Source organism: Struthio camelus, chromosome 1, assembly GCF_040807025.1.
Source record: "Struthio camelus isolate bStrCam1 chromosome 1, bStrCam1.hap1, whole genome shotgun sequence".
Lineage (NCBI taxonomy): Eukaryota > Metazoa > Chordata > Aves > Struthioniformes > Struthionidae > Struthio > Struthio camelus.
Window position 1 is genome coordinate 135,006,353 of NC_090942.1, and position 12,542 is coordinate 135,018,894.

General features: G+C 41.4%; 1 protein-coding gene across 3 annotated transcripts in view; it reads right to left on the reverse strand.

The window, feature by feature from the left end:
- POLA1 (DNA polymerase alpha 1, catalytic subunit) overlaps positions 1-12,542 on the reverse strand; it is a 217,964-nt gene that overhangs the window by 198,147 nt on the left and 7,275 nt on the right. For all 3 annotated transcript variants that reach the window (XM_068917389.1, XM_068917406.1, XM_068917397.1), the window contains 5 exons: positions 9,346-9,544; positions 8,962-9,130; positions 7,890-8,068; positions 4,328-4,440; positions 3,761-3,877 (listed from right to left, as the gene is read on the reverse strand). In XM_068917389.1, coding sequence (XP_068773490.1) covers positions 3,761-3,877; positions 4,328-4,440; positions 7,890-8,068; positions 8,962-9,130; positions 9,346-9,544 — 777 coding nt within the window. The remainder of the gene's footprint in view (positions 1-3,760; positions 3,878-4,327; positions 4,441-7,889; positions 8,069-8,961; positions 9,131-9,345; positions 9,545-12,542) is intronic.

Genomic DNA, 12,542 nt, shown 5'->3' on the forward strand with positions numbered 1-12,542 from the left:
GTGGAAGAGTAAGAATTCCTTCACCTTTCACAGGGCTAAACCTGAGACAGACCTGCTATGTGTTACTCCGAGTGGATTGCTTTACTCTCTGCTCACACGGGCAATGCTGCGATTAGCGTTCCCAGAATGTTTCAAAACACCTATACCCTCGATAACACAGCAGTGGAACATCGGCTGCAGATCGCAGGACAGGGCAGCTCCACAGCAGACCCACCGTGTCAACGGTACAGTAGCAACACTGTGCGGAAGTCCTTCTTTTGGACGGTTCACCTAGCTGACTGCAACCATCATTTCAACTCGAGAGCCCCTCGCACCCCTACGGAAATGCAGAAGCAAGGGCTGTATAATGTAACATCTCTCATGGTATGGCTGCCATGAAAAGAAAGATGATGACGCCTTATGAAAAGGAGATTGATAAGGTATTTAACAGGCAAACTGAGGTCTCTCAGAGAGGAACAAAGGAAAAGGAGGTCTAAGGAAGGGAGCAACCCCACTAATTCCACAACTACCTTCCGGGCAGCAACAGGACCCTCTGCTGCCCAGACGTAAGCCTGGCACACTTTACTGTGTAGTACACTGCCACTCGTTCACGGTAAACCTCACTTTAAGGTGGAATAGCCACGTTACTACTATATTTTCCTTTAATAGTCCTCCAGAAGCCCCAACAACAGTCCTGCTTTCCTCTCCAGTCTTTCCTCTCTTCCGGCACATTACTAGCCATACTCTCCTGTCAGTTCCAGCTCTCATTAAACTCTCCCAGGAGACACTAACTACCCAACCCAGCAGAAAATTATCCCAGTGAAATAAACCTGGAGAGCTTTCTGCCAGATTAGTGAGTAAAATTCAGTTTACTGAAAAGTCTGACAAATTCAAACAGTCTTTTGAGTTTTACTGCTTAGAAATAGTTCTGATCAGCTGCTCCAGAGCTTTATTGCACCTTTAACTACCCGGCCCAACTTATTCATGAATTAAATTTTATAAATTTGTTCTTTTGCTAACACTGTCCTTAAAATAACTCCGCTCTTGCCGCTCATCCCCCTTTAATGTATGTAGGGGGCAAAGAGGTCAAATCAGTATTCTTCACAAAGCTAGAAAAAAAAAAACAAAGAAAGAAAATTCAATCTCTTCCATAGCTTTCTCTGGTATAACCGATTCTCCCTTTCTCTCGTTCTCCTAACTGCCCTCTTTTGTACCTGCTCTCTTTTGAGTTCATCTTTCCCTCTCAGGGTGATCAGAAGTGTTACGATATTCCAGATAAGAGCTGAGCAGTGCCTTAGTGCTGGTACTTCCCTATCCTTCCTAGGGATCCCTCCTGCATATATCCAAGGATTCCACATATAATATAGCCACGTGTCTGGACAACACAGTTGAGTCTTTCATTTCAAGCTCTGTATAAGCTTAGTAAAAGCATAACGAGCTTTAAACTAATATCAAAAATTCCCTATACCTTTGCAAAAAGGATTTGCACTCAATTCCCAAAAGCCATCTCTGAAGGTTAAACTATGCTATTCTGCTATCTCACTCCATAATACTTTTTCTTAGTACCATGGAACAGGTGGAGTCCTCAATTTCTTTTAATAGAGCTGCATCTTTTCAAAAGCCAATTCCTTTCTTTTCCTCTCTTTAGTACAAATGTTTGCATCCTCTCTTTTAATGAGGAACTCATTTGCCCTGAGCTTTCTCTCTCATCCCTGAAAGGGTCTTTTAAGAGTGAGCTATTACAAACTTTTTTTTTTTTAAATCTACTGTTAAATTCATTCCTTTCCAAGCCTAACACATAAAAACTTCATTATAATCAAAAATACCGTACACTAACACTGAGAAAAGTGAAAAAGCTATTTTGCATCAGAGTTTTAAGAGAGAGAAAATAATCTAGAATAAAAATTAGAGAGGCAAGTTTTGTAATGTTCGAATGAAGACATATTTTCCCTGAAGGATGCATAAGTGCACTAAGCTACACACTGTCGAAAAGATGTGATTTCCTGCATGCATTTGCCATCTGAGAAGCACTGCTGACATTTGCACTTCAAACAACTTAAGTTTTCCAAAGCACTCTAACTGTGGACTAGATGACCTCCTGAGGTTCCTTCCAACCTGAATTATCCTATGAGCATGTTTTATTTTCCTCCATTTACATATTGTTAAAGTTCATTCTTTCTGCTCTTTTGCTTGCCTTTCCACTTGCTGACTTATTTTATGAAGTCACAAGATAATTAGTCTGGGAAAAGTTAAAACCAATCATCCAGTAATTACAATGAAGTCATCTGTATGAGACTAATGACATTACTTCAGAAAAACAGAAAAGCCTCTGAGCCCTTAACTCCGAATAAAATTCTTCCTCTAATTTGCCCTTTAGGCACCATTTCCCCACACAAACTCCCTACCTATGGCCCCAAAAAACAAATGCTCTTCGTAAATGAATGAGCAAACTTCCTCAAACACCACTAACAATCTAATTCATTCGTAACACTATCAGTAATATCGGCTCTTCTCTGCAGAATTATGATAAGTGTTATATCTGTAAATTTTCCATTACAGCAACATTTTCTTCTTCAACATTTCCCTAAGGATTTTTTGATCAAGTGGAACACGGCAATAGCAGAACTATTACACATACTGCAAGTTCAGAACAGCTTCAGCTTCAAAATTGAACGACAGTCCTCAAAACTTGTTAAGTCCTGTACAAATACACGAAGACAATACAGCCTCTGAACAGCACATGTCATAAATAGATAAACCTGCAAGGGTGAGAACAAGATGAAACAAGCAAAGAGACAGAGCAACTTGCTCAGTATGACTCCTGGTCAAACGCAAAGACCCAATGACAAATCCCCCCTTACTGACCTACCCGCTGGACTGAGCAATCTTTCACTTTATGCTATGACACCATGATCTGATACCCAGGCTTTCAATAACAGAACTTTCACCTGCTCCATTTTCTCAGAAATAGCTCAGCAAGCAAGCAAGCCAGGCTACCATTTAAATCAGCCTCACAGAAACTAATGACTGAACATTTTCAGGAGCAGTATGCTTAAAATTGTTGTTCTCGCTAAAACTCAAAATTTTTTTTTCTTCCCACTCTTGAGGTATATACCCTAGAATGGCTGAGAGAAATGAATCTTAACAACAACGAACTGTGGACTGTATCACAAGAGGACTCTGTTACATGTATTAACCCCATTTCAATAGCAATGTCAAGCTAAGCATTCCTCAGCGAGCTTTGAGTGATGCTTGCATGACATAGTAAGTCATTTCACTTTTGTAAGCCACAGGAGTGAGGAAAAGCTTTCAAAGCTCTGCTGTAGTGGTTTAGAGTGACTGGATAAACAAAGGAGTCTCGAAAATTGCACTGCCTGTGAAATTATAAATTAATGCTCTATCACAACTTTAGCATTAGGGCTAAAGCTAGGGCTTTAGCAACTTAAGCCCTAGCTTAACGTTAGTAATTGTTATAGCACATACAGTAATTGCCAGAGCCTAGCTTTACAAAAAAATTGGTTTAAGTCAAGAAGCGGGGCATGCAAAATCAGTTTTCAGTATCAAAGAATTTGCTGATGGAACAATCGTATTATTATTAAAGGGACATGCACATATAGGAAGGCACTGGCATGGCTGTTACAAGCAGGTTCACTTTATCTGCATTTCAGCATAACCTCCCCCACTGGACAGTGTTTCAGTTCATTAAACATTATCCAGAGGACTTCCTACCTTCCACACCACAACAACAAAAAACGACCAAACAGGATGCTGGCACACAAACCTTGGATTTGAACTTCATGATCTTATATTTTGGTGAAACGCAGTCATTAAATTCCTTGAAGAGACTCATTATAGTTACCGGAGTCTCTGTCTCTTTGCCAGTGGACAGGTCCATTTCCTTAAAAAAAAAGGAAGTCAAATTTTACATGACGTGACCAATAAGCTGAATTTTGCTTTGTAATTACGAGCCACTTATCTCTTCTTTAAGGGATACTATAATGCAATAGACCAGAAAAAAACAAATTCAAGAAATATCACTTAAAGCAGAGTGTTTAGAAAGCACCGAGGTTTCTAATAATTCAAGATGACTTTACTTCCCCAGGAGTAAACCCAAAGATGACAAACTGTCATTTGTCTGGAGTTGTCAGAAAGGGTCAAGGGGGAGGCAGCAACACTCTACTCTGCATCTCACATCTAACATGCCATGCGTGCAGCGTACGCAAATGTGCCACCTACATCAGACAACACTGGCTTTGACAGTTCCCATAAACACACTACTAGAACTCATAACCTGCCATAAGCAGAATGAAAAGTACTTACGTTTGACATACTTAACAGATATACTTACTTTTTCACGTGGCAGTAGATAAACAGTTCTCTCAATATTTTTCACTGTCACACAACAGCTGACATAGGTGTTTGCTGATTCTATCCAAACTTTGCCAAACAGAAATACCACGCCTAAAAAGGACAATATGCAATTCTTATGTTACTCTTAAATGTTGCTTAAAGCAGCTAATTATGTATTCTTGCACAGAAACACAGGAATTTCCTATTTTAAATCCTTAAAAACCAAATCTTTCTGATAAATCAGCACATCATAATCTGCTTCAAACATCAGCTTTAAAAACAGATTACAGCTGGTACAGCTCTTCATGCCTCTGCCTCCATTGCTATAGTAACACCACCACGATATGTGAAATTCAAAATGGCATCATATAACCAGTCTCAGAATTCTGTTCTGATACTCAGTTTCTACCTACATCAGTTTGGTAATTCACAGGGAGAGGGAGGAAGGAGGGAGAAATCAGTGAAAGCTAAAGATAATCAGAACGCCTGTGCTGTCAATCATTCCTGAAACACTTGTGCCATCTACAACTTTTTTTCATTCTTTACCTAAACCAATACAATTCATCCATTTTTCCTGTACTTTAGTACTGCAAGATCAAGACCCTACTACTAATAAAACGTGCAGAAACGCATTCAGAAGACAACAGCTAGAGGTTGATGGACTGCAGAAAGATTTCGACTGGCCATTTTTAACAGATGAGGACACTGAAAGATATATTACAAGAAAAGACTATTACGAGATGTATCACATGAAAACCTGAATGCTAAGATACTCGCCTTAACCATGGTAGGGAAGTCAAAGAGTCTACCCACCGCAGAACTAATGCGACTGACTCTTTCACTGTGGACCGTGTCGTTATTATCAGTATCCGCACATCTCTGAGCCAGTGAGAAGCTGGCTTTAGCACAAAATGCCACAAACTGCTAATTAAGTTGTGTTAACCTTTGAAATAACATAGAACAGGGCTATGTGACTTTCAAGTACTGTTTGTGAATTACAAGTAAAATAAAGTTGCAGGTACCGTTCAAAAACCTGACTTCACATGTAACTCCTTAAGCATTTGGAATTTGATTACATGAAAGACTCTCCCCATGGTACGCTACTACTAATGAGATCAGAATTACCAGAGCCAAGACTGTTTTAGAAACAATGTTTAACATGAGGAAGATTTTGGAACCTACATTCCTCCTCGGTCTGAGAGTACACAAACAAGTGAGTTATAAATCATCTTTGCCACATGATCTATCACACACAAAGGTACCTTTCTTACTCTAAGCTAAATCAGTGAAGATGCACTAATATGGATCACAGGGTTAGAGTGAGAGGCTAAGAGAAACCATTTCTTGAAGCACTTGGAATAGCTGCAAAAAAACGACTTTTGTCAAGGCTAGAGAAGAAAATGTTGCCGTTTTGAAGATCGTGAGAGCCAGGATATGTATTTCAGCTGCACAAAGTATCTTAGAGAGATAGAGAGACAACCTTCAAGATTTAGACAGTTTGCATGAAAGGATCTAGAAAGAGCTCAAATTACAGATCTAAGTGACAGGGAAGATGGAGTTCTTGTCCTGAGTAATCTCTATTTTTTTTTTTTGTTTAGGAGATAAGAAACTCAGATGGGTTTGTATCATACAAAGACGTGAAAACATGGGGGAGACCCAGAATTGGGAGTTCATCGCTTAAATAGGTGGCGATACTAAGAGCCCTGAGAAGATAACCAGTCAGAGGCATACATGTAAGCAGATTATGCAGAAAGAAGGCTACAGAAGCCATTCAAAGGCAGGAAAAAAGGTTGCCTGGGTTGCAGAGGCAAACTTCAGTCAACGCTAGCATGAACAAATATATGGCTTTAAATGACTAGATTTCACAGAATTAAAGTAATTTAGGGGGAAGGGGACCTCTAGTTCAACATCCCCCCTGCACATACACACACACACACACACACACACACACACACACACACACAGAAAGCAAGGCTAACTTCCAAGAGTTTTCAGAAACATTTCATATGTAAAACCAAGAAGGAGAGAATAAATATTATCCCCTCTAAGCCTGTTTTAAGAAAAGACAGACAGACAGGAGGAGGGAAAAAAAAATACACAAAGCATATAAAGTATACGAAGCTTGTGAAAACACAGATCATGTTACCAAACGGAGCAAAACGCAAGCAAAGTCAACAGATACAGAACAGGAGATGCAGAGGGAGGAAAAAGAGCAATTTTTATTCATTACTTCTTTAAGATGTTAAAAGGAGTACAATTCTCAAATTATCTCCCTAAAGTAGTAAAGGGAGTTATGAAAAGTAGTCTCTGAAAATCATTTGAAGTTTGAAAAACTCTTATGATTATGCTATGGTGTTTACTCCTCAGGCAACGCATTTGACATCACAGCAAATGAGGTATAAACACAGATCGTGAACGTGTTAAACAAAGAGCAGTATCGAAATTTTCGCTCTACACTACTAATTGAAAACAGGTGCAGTCTTTATTATTCAACCTTGAAAAAGTCATAATGAGAAAAGAACACTCCTTGCACGCGAGGAACAGAAATCCTTTCATAATTACGTTCCATTCAGCAACCGCTGGCTTAGAAAACAAAAAAAAAAGAGAACAGAACAACAGTGGGGTCTTTAAGAGTAGCAATCTTATATTAAAGCCATTGATTTCCTCAAGATATCTATGATTATTACCACTCTTGTCACCAAGCTGCTCAACTCAGCACAGCCTCATATTCAAGTTTGGCATCCCACTTTACAAAGAAAGGTGTAACGGAGAAATGTATCTGACTTAACGCCTACAGCGTGAACCCAAAAAGCCTTCAACAAGATATGGAAGAACCTTCTAGCAAACCTACATGATGCATATAAATTAGAAACTAAAGATACTAGAGCTGCCAATGAAATGAGAGGACTGATGGGAAGTGCTTAGAGAGGATGTGAACAAGACTACTTCTGTCAAGGCTAGAGAAGAAAACGTTGCAGTTACGAACATGATGAGAGCTAGGATATACACTTCAACCGCACAAAGTCTCTTAGAGATGTTAATACAGAGGGCTTCAATAAAAGAGTCTAGAAAGGGCTTAAATCTTTCAGGCCACCTTCCTCCCTTGATAAAATATAACTTCCCATTGCATAAAATCATGCAACAGTTACCATACAGGACGTGAACTAATAATCCATCAGAATTGTAAGCTACTTTTCCAAAAACAAAGAAGAATGCATGCTCAATTGTTGCTCCATTAAACAAGAAAATGACAATACCAATGTAAAAACCTTTGTGCACTCTAGGAGCAAGAATGTCAACAGGCCACCAACATGAAGAAGTGCTAGTAGTTCCCTTTATACTTCCCTAGAGGATCCTAGACCAGGAGATGAAATTCTTGCTTTGTCCAGTGACAATGCCCTGCACTAGGGACGGGGCAGGGGAGAAATAAGAGAGATTAACGAACAGCTTACAGAACAGAGAGAGAAAGGGTATCTAGACATAGTTCAGGCAACTCTGAAAATCACAGTTACATGAAGAGAGTCAGAAAAGCATTTTCTGCCTTTAACTGTAACAGTTACCTGGCTGACTGTACTGATCTTCATAAGCATCGAGCCAATAAAACCTTAAGACTTGATCATCATTTTCCCCACTCACAAGTGGAAGGAGATTGGGGTCCAGCTGAACTTCTGTTGCCACTAAATCAGCTTCATCCTCATCAATTCTGTCCCAACACGAGACATCTGGGAGAGAACAACTTCTGCAGGTTTCGAAGAAGAAAGGAGAGAGAAGTAAAATCGTGCCTTTCCTATAACCACTTTTTTTCTTTTTTCAGTCCTGTATTCTCACACCTTTTGCCACTTTTGCCAGCTACTGAGTACCATTCCAAACTGTTGGGTTTCTTCAGCTTTCTTTTGAAGAGAAGGGTGGAGTGTGAGAGAGAAATACATACGAGTATGGCTCTAAGTATGCAGCATACAGGCTTTAAAAGTCATTTATCTTGCATTTCAGCCTTAGTCCTTCAAAGCTTTCCATAACAAGTAAGCCCACCCGTCTATAAAAGTTGCTCAGTGGGAACAACAGAGTGCTTTGAGTGTTGCTTCGAGTGACTAATATTTAAGTCTTTTCATTTGTATATTTTACAATTCAAAGTTCTGAAACATACGAGTCAAGGTTCTTCCAAACAAACAAAAAAAACCTCAGTAAATAAAAAACTTTTTTCTATTTCTAAAGACATACCTGTTCACCATGGGAAACTACTTTTAGCTACAATTAATGCTATGCAATGCCTTCACAGTTGCTCAGAGGGAGTATTGTTAGCAATTCCTCATTTTTGCTAATCAGCACCAAAATCTGTGGCTCATCATCCACATTAAGCCACCACAACGTACCAAAACAGTTAGGTAGCTCTTTGTATTGTTACGTGCTAGTTCCCAAAAACACAAAGTATTCTTCAATTAAGTAGCCATCAGTGTGTTTGACATGACAATTTTTAAAGTCAGGTCAAAAAAAGAACCAATAAAAATCGCAGAACGCTATTATCATTTTGTCTGTATCACAATTATCCCATGGCAAAGATAAATATGAAGCTGAATCTAAGGCTTGTGGATACTGAAAGGCTTCCTAGTGGAAGAAATAAATAGAGATCCTTACAACACAGATGTGTCTTTCTTCACATATTCCAGCTGCTCTGTCTCTTTCTTTTCTATTTCCTTGTCTCTCTTCAAGCTTTCAGCTGCCTCAGGTATAGCTTCCACATGCTCTGCTTCCATAGGTTCATCAAAGTCCTCATCATCAAAATCCATCATTCCCTGATCATCATCTGCAAGTACCGCACACAGAGCTAGAGGCTTGACTCATTACAATGACATACTAGATTGCATACTGTATACATAAATGTAATACACTATTAATACAAGCCAAATACTACATTTAAGCTACTTAAACATCTAACTAGTGTAAACTAAAAACTGCTTTAAAATTAGTACGCCATATTTAAAGAGTTTCCAGAGCTGGGCTTTATTTTCTTTTCAATACCTTCAGTAGCTTTCTCTTCTGTTGTCTTCACTATTCCTCCCTTTTCTGTAACTTCTGAAACATATTTGGTATCCTCATTCTCTTTAGAGACTATGACAGATTTTGGTGTATAATTGGGACGCTTAGGATGAAATGAAGCTGGAGGAAGACCTTCCTTTCTGTGATGAGCAGGAGTGTTCCTTGATATAGGGCTGATCGCCTGAAAGACATGCTAGCCATGAGTTAAAAATTTTTCTTTAAAAGCACAAAAGGGAAAAATGCTCAACTATTTACAGAACTAGCAACCATCGTTAGAGGAAAAGCTCCATGTATGCTGCAGCATGACAGCCAAAACTCCTCAAGAGTAAACTTTAAATTCTATAGCATCACTTCTGCTGTGAAGTGTGCGTTCCTACTATAATTTTTAAAAAGTTTACAACAAGCAATGGTTGACATTTGATTAAAATTATGGTTATTTTCACTATTCTTCCAAAGTAGCATGACCTCGTTCCTAAATTAAAACCTCCATTTTTTGTCAGCTGAGTGCGCGACAATTTGTGTCAGCCAGGGATGAAGCCTGGAACAACTGCAGAAGTCTAATACAGCTGTTCATATCAGTAATGAATTGAAGCTGTCTGGAGGACTCCACGAAAGTCGAAAGCAGAGGGCTACTCCACTGGATTTCTCATGCTGTAGACATGACACAGAGAGTGAGGAAAACAAAAAACTACATTTCAGCATGCTCTGTAAGCCTTAGCTCTGAGACAAGAAGCACGAAGTTCATGTTTCAGACAGGACATCACCACAACAGCAGCTACAGAAACTCATCTCATTCAAGATGCATATGAAGTGCTTTCTACCAAGAGCCAAGGACAGGTCTGTGCATCTACTGGTCCTTAATTCTGAGCAAGGCCCCAAACCTTTATCTTCAGGGTAAGCAGTTATTTTCATCTAACTGATGTAGAATTGACAAAGTTGCATGTAATCATTCCTAGGGTTTTAATCTCCATTCAGCTACTTCTGCTGTGGCCAACACAAAACTTGGCCGCTCCTTTACCTTCAATAGAATGCACACATACTAAATCTACCTTCACTAACAAAACTTTTCCCAGCTCAGCCAAACGAATTTATACGTACCTCTGTTTCTGCTCATCTCCTCAAGTAGAAAGCATCACTGCCACCTTCCTCTTTCACTCCCATTTATTAGTTTCTAAGGCTGCACTCCTGGTTCTCCTCTCAGCTTTTTCACTCTTTAAAATCTCCACCTCCTCCTTGGGGCACAAGAACTATCATCACCTGAACAACCAGCCCAGGAACTAACGTCTTTCTAATTGCTTCCAAGGAAAGTGACTTCTATCTTGCAGGATAAAGATCCTCTCTTACTGTATCTCCCTCTCCTTTTTTTAACTACTCCTAGGCTCCAATATATCCGCTGAAGTGAGTGCCACTGGTTACTGACAGCCTAAGAGTGGATTTCAATATCACACAAAGTTTTGCTCTTGTATTTTAATGGTAAATCAGATGAATCTACTCTACTCCATTCGCTCTCTAAATACTCTTATCAAATTTATCAATGTATCCCCAGACAAAAGGCCCTTTCCATATACAGAATCACAGAACGGTTAAGGTCAGAAGGAACCTCTGGAGATCATCTACTCCAACACCCCTGCTCAAGCAGGGTCCTCTAGAGCACATTGCCCAGGATCGCGTCCAGGAGGGTCTTGAATATCTCCAGCAAAGGAGACTCCACTACCTCTCTGGGCGACCTGTGCCAGTGCTCAGCCACCCTCACAGGAAAGAAGTTTTTCTTCATGTTCGGGAGGAACTGCCTGTGTTTCAGCTTGTGCCCGTTGCCTCTTGTCCTATTGCTGGGCACCACGGAGAAGAGATTGGCCCCATCCTCTTGACACTCCCCCTTCAGATACTTGTACACATTGATCAGATCGCCTTTCCGTCTTCTCTTCTCCAGGCTGAACAGGCCCAGCTCTCTCAGCCTTTCCTCAAGGATAGATGCTCCAGTCCCCTCATCATCTTTGCAGCCCTCCGCTGGACTCTCTCCAGTAGGGCCAGGTCTCTCCTGTACTGGGGAGCCCAGAATTGGACACAGTACTCCAGGTGAGGCCTCACCAGGGCTGAGGAGAGGGGCAGGATCACCTCCCTCCACCTGCTGGCAACACTCTTCCTCATGCACCCCAGGATCCCATTGGCCTTCTTGGCCACAAGGGCACATTGCTGGCTCATTTTAACAGTCATGGAGGTGAGAGATGGGCAGAGAGGAATCTTCTGAAGTTCAACAAAGGCAAGTGCAGGGTCCTGCAGGTAGGGAGGAACAACCCCATGCACCAGTACAGGCTGGGGGCTGACCTGCTTAACTTGTTGTCCACCAGGACTCCCAGGTCCTTCTCTGCAGAGCTGCGTTCCAGCAGGTCAACCCCCAACCGGTACTGGTGCCGGGGGTTATTCCTCCCCAGGTGCAGGACCCTGCACTTGCCTTTGTGGAACTTCAGGAGGGTCCTCTCCACCCACCTCTCCAGCCTGTCCAGGTCCCTCTGAAGGGCAGCACAGCCCCCTGGTGTATCAGCCACTCCCCCCAGTTTAGTATCATCAGCAAACTTGCTGAGGGTGCACTCTGTCCCTTCCTCCAGGTCACTGATGAATACATTGAACAAAACTGGACCCAGGACTGACCCCTGGGGTACACCGCTAGCTACAGGCCTCCAGCTAGACACTGCGCCACTGACCACAACCCTCTGAGCTCGGCCATCCAGCCAGTTCTCAAGCCACCTCACTCTCCGCTCATCTAGCCCACTCTTCCTGAGCTTGCCTAGGAGGATGTGATGGGAGACAGTGTCAAAAGCCTTGCTGAAGTCCAGGGAGACAACATCCTCTGCTCTCCCCTCATCTACCCAGCCGGTCATCCCATCATAAAAAGCTATCAGATTGGTCAAGCATGATTTCCCTTTGGTGAATCCATGCTGACTACTCCTGATCACCTTCTTGTCCTCCTTATGCTTAGTGAGGACCTCCAGGATGAGCTGTTCCATCGCCTTGCCAGGGAGGGAGGTGAGGCTGACAGGCCTGTAGTTTCCTGGCTCCTCCTTCTTGCCCTTTGGGAAGACTGGCGTGACACTGGCTTTCTTTCAGTCCTCAGGCACCTCTCCTGATCTCCAGGACCTTTCCAAGATGATGGAGAGTGGCCTAGCAATAACATCCGCCAG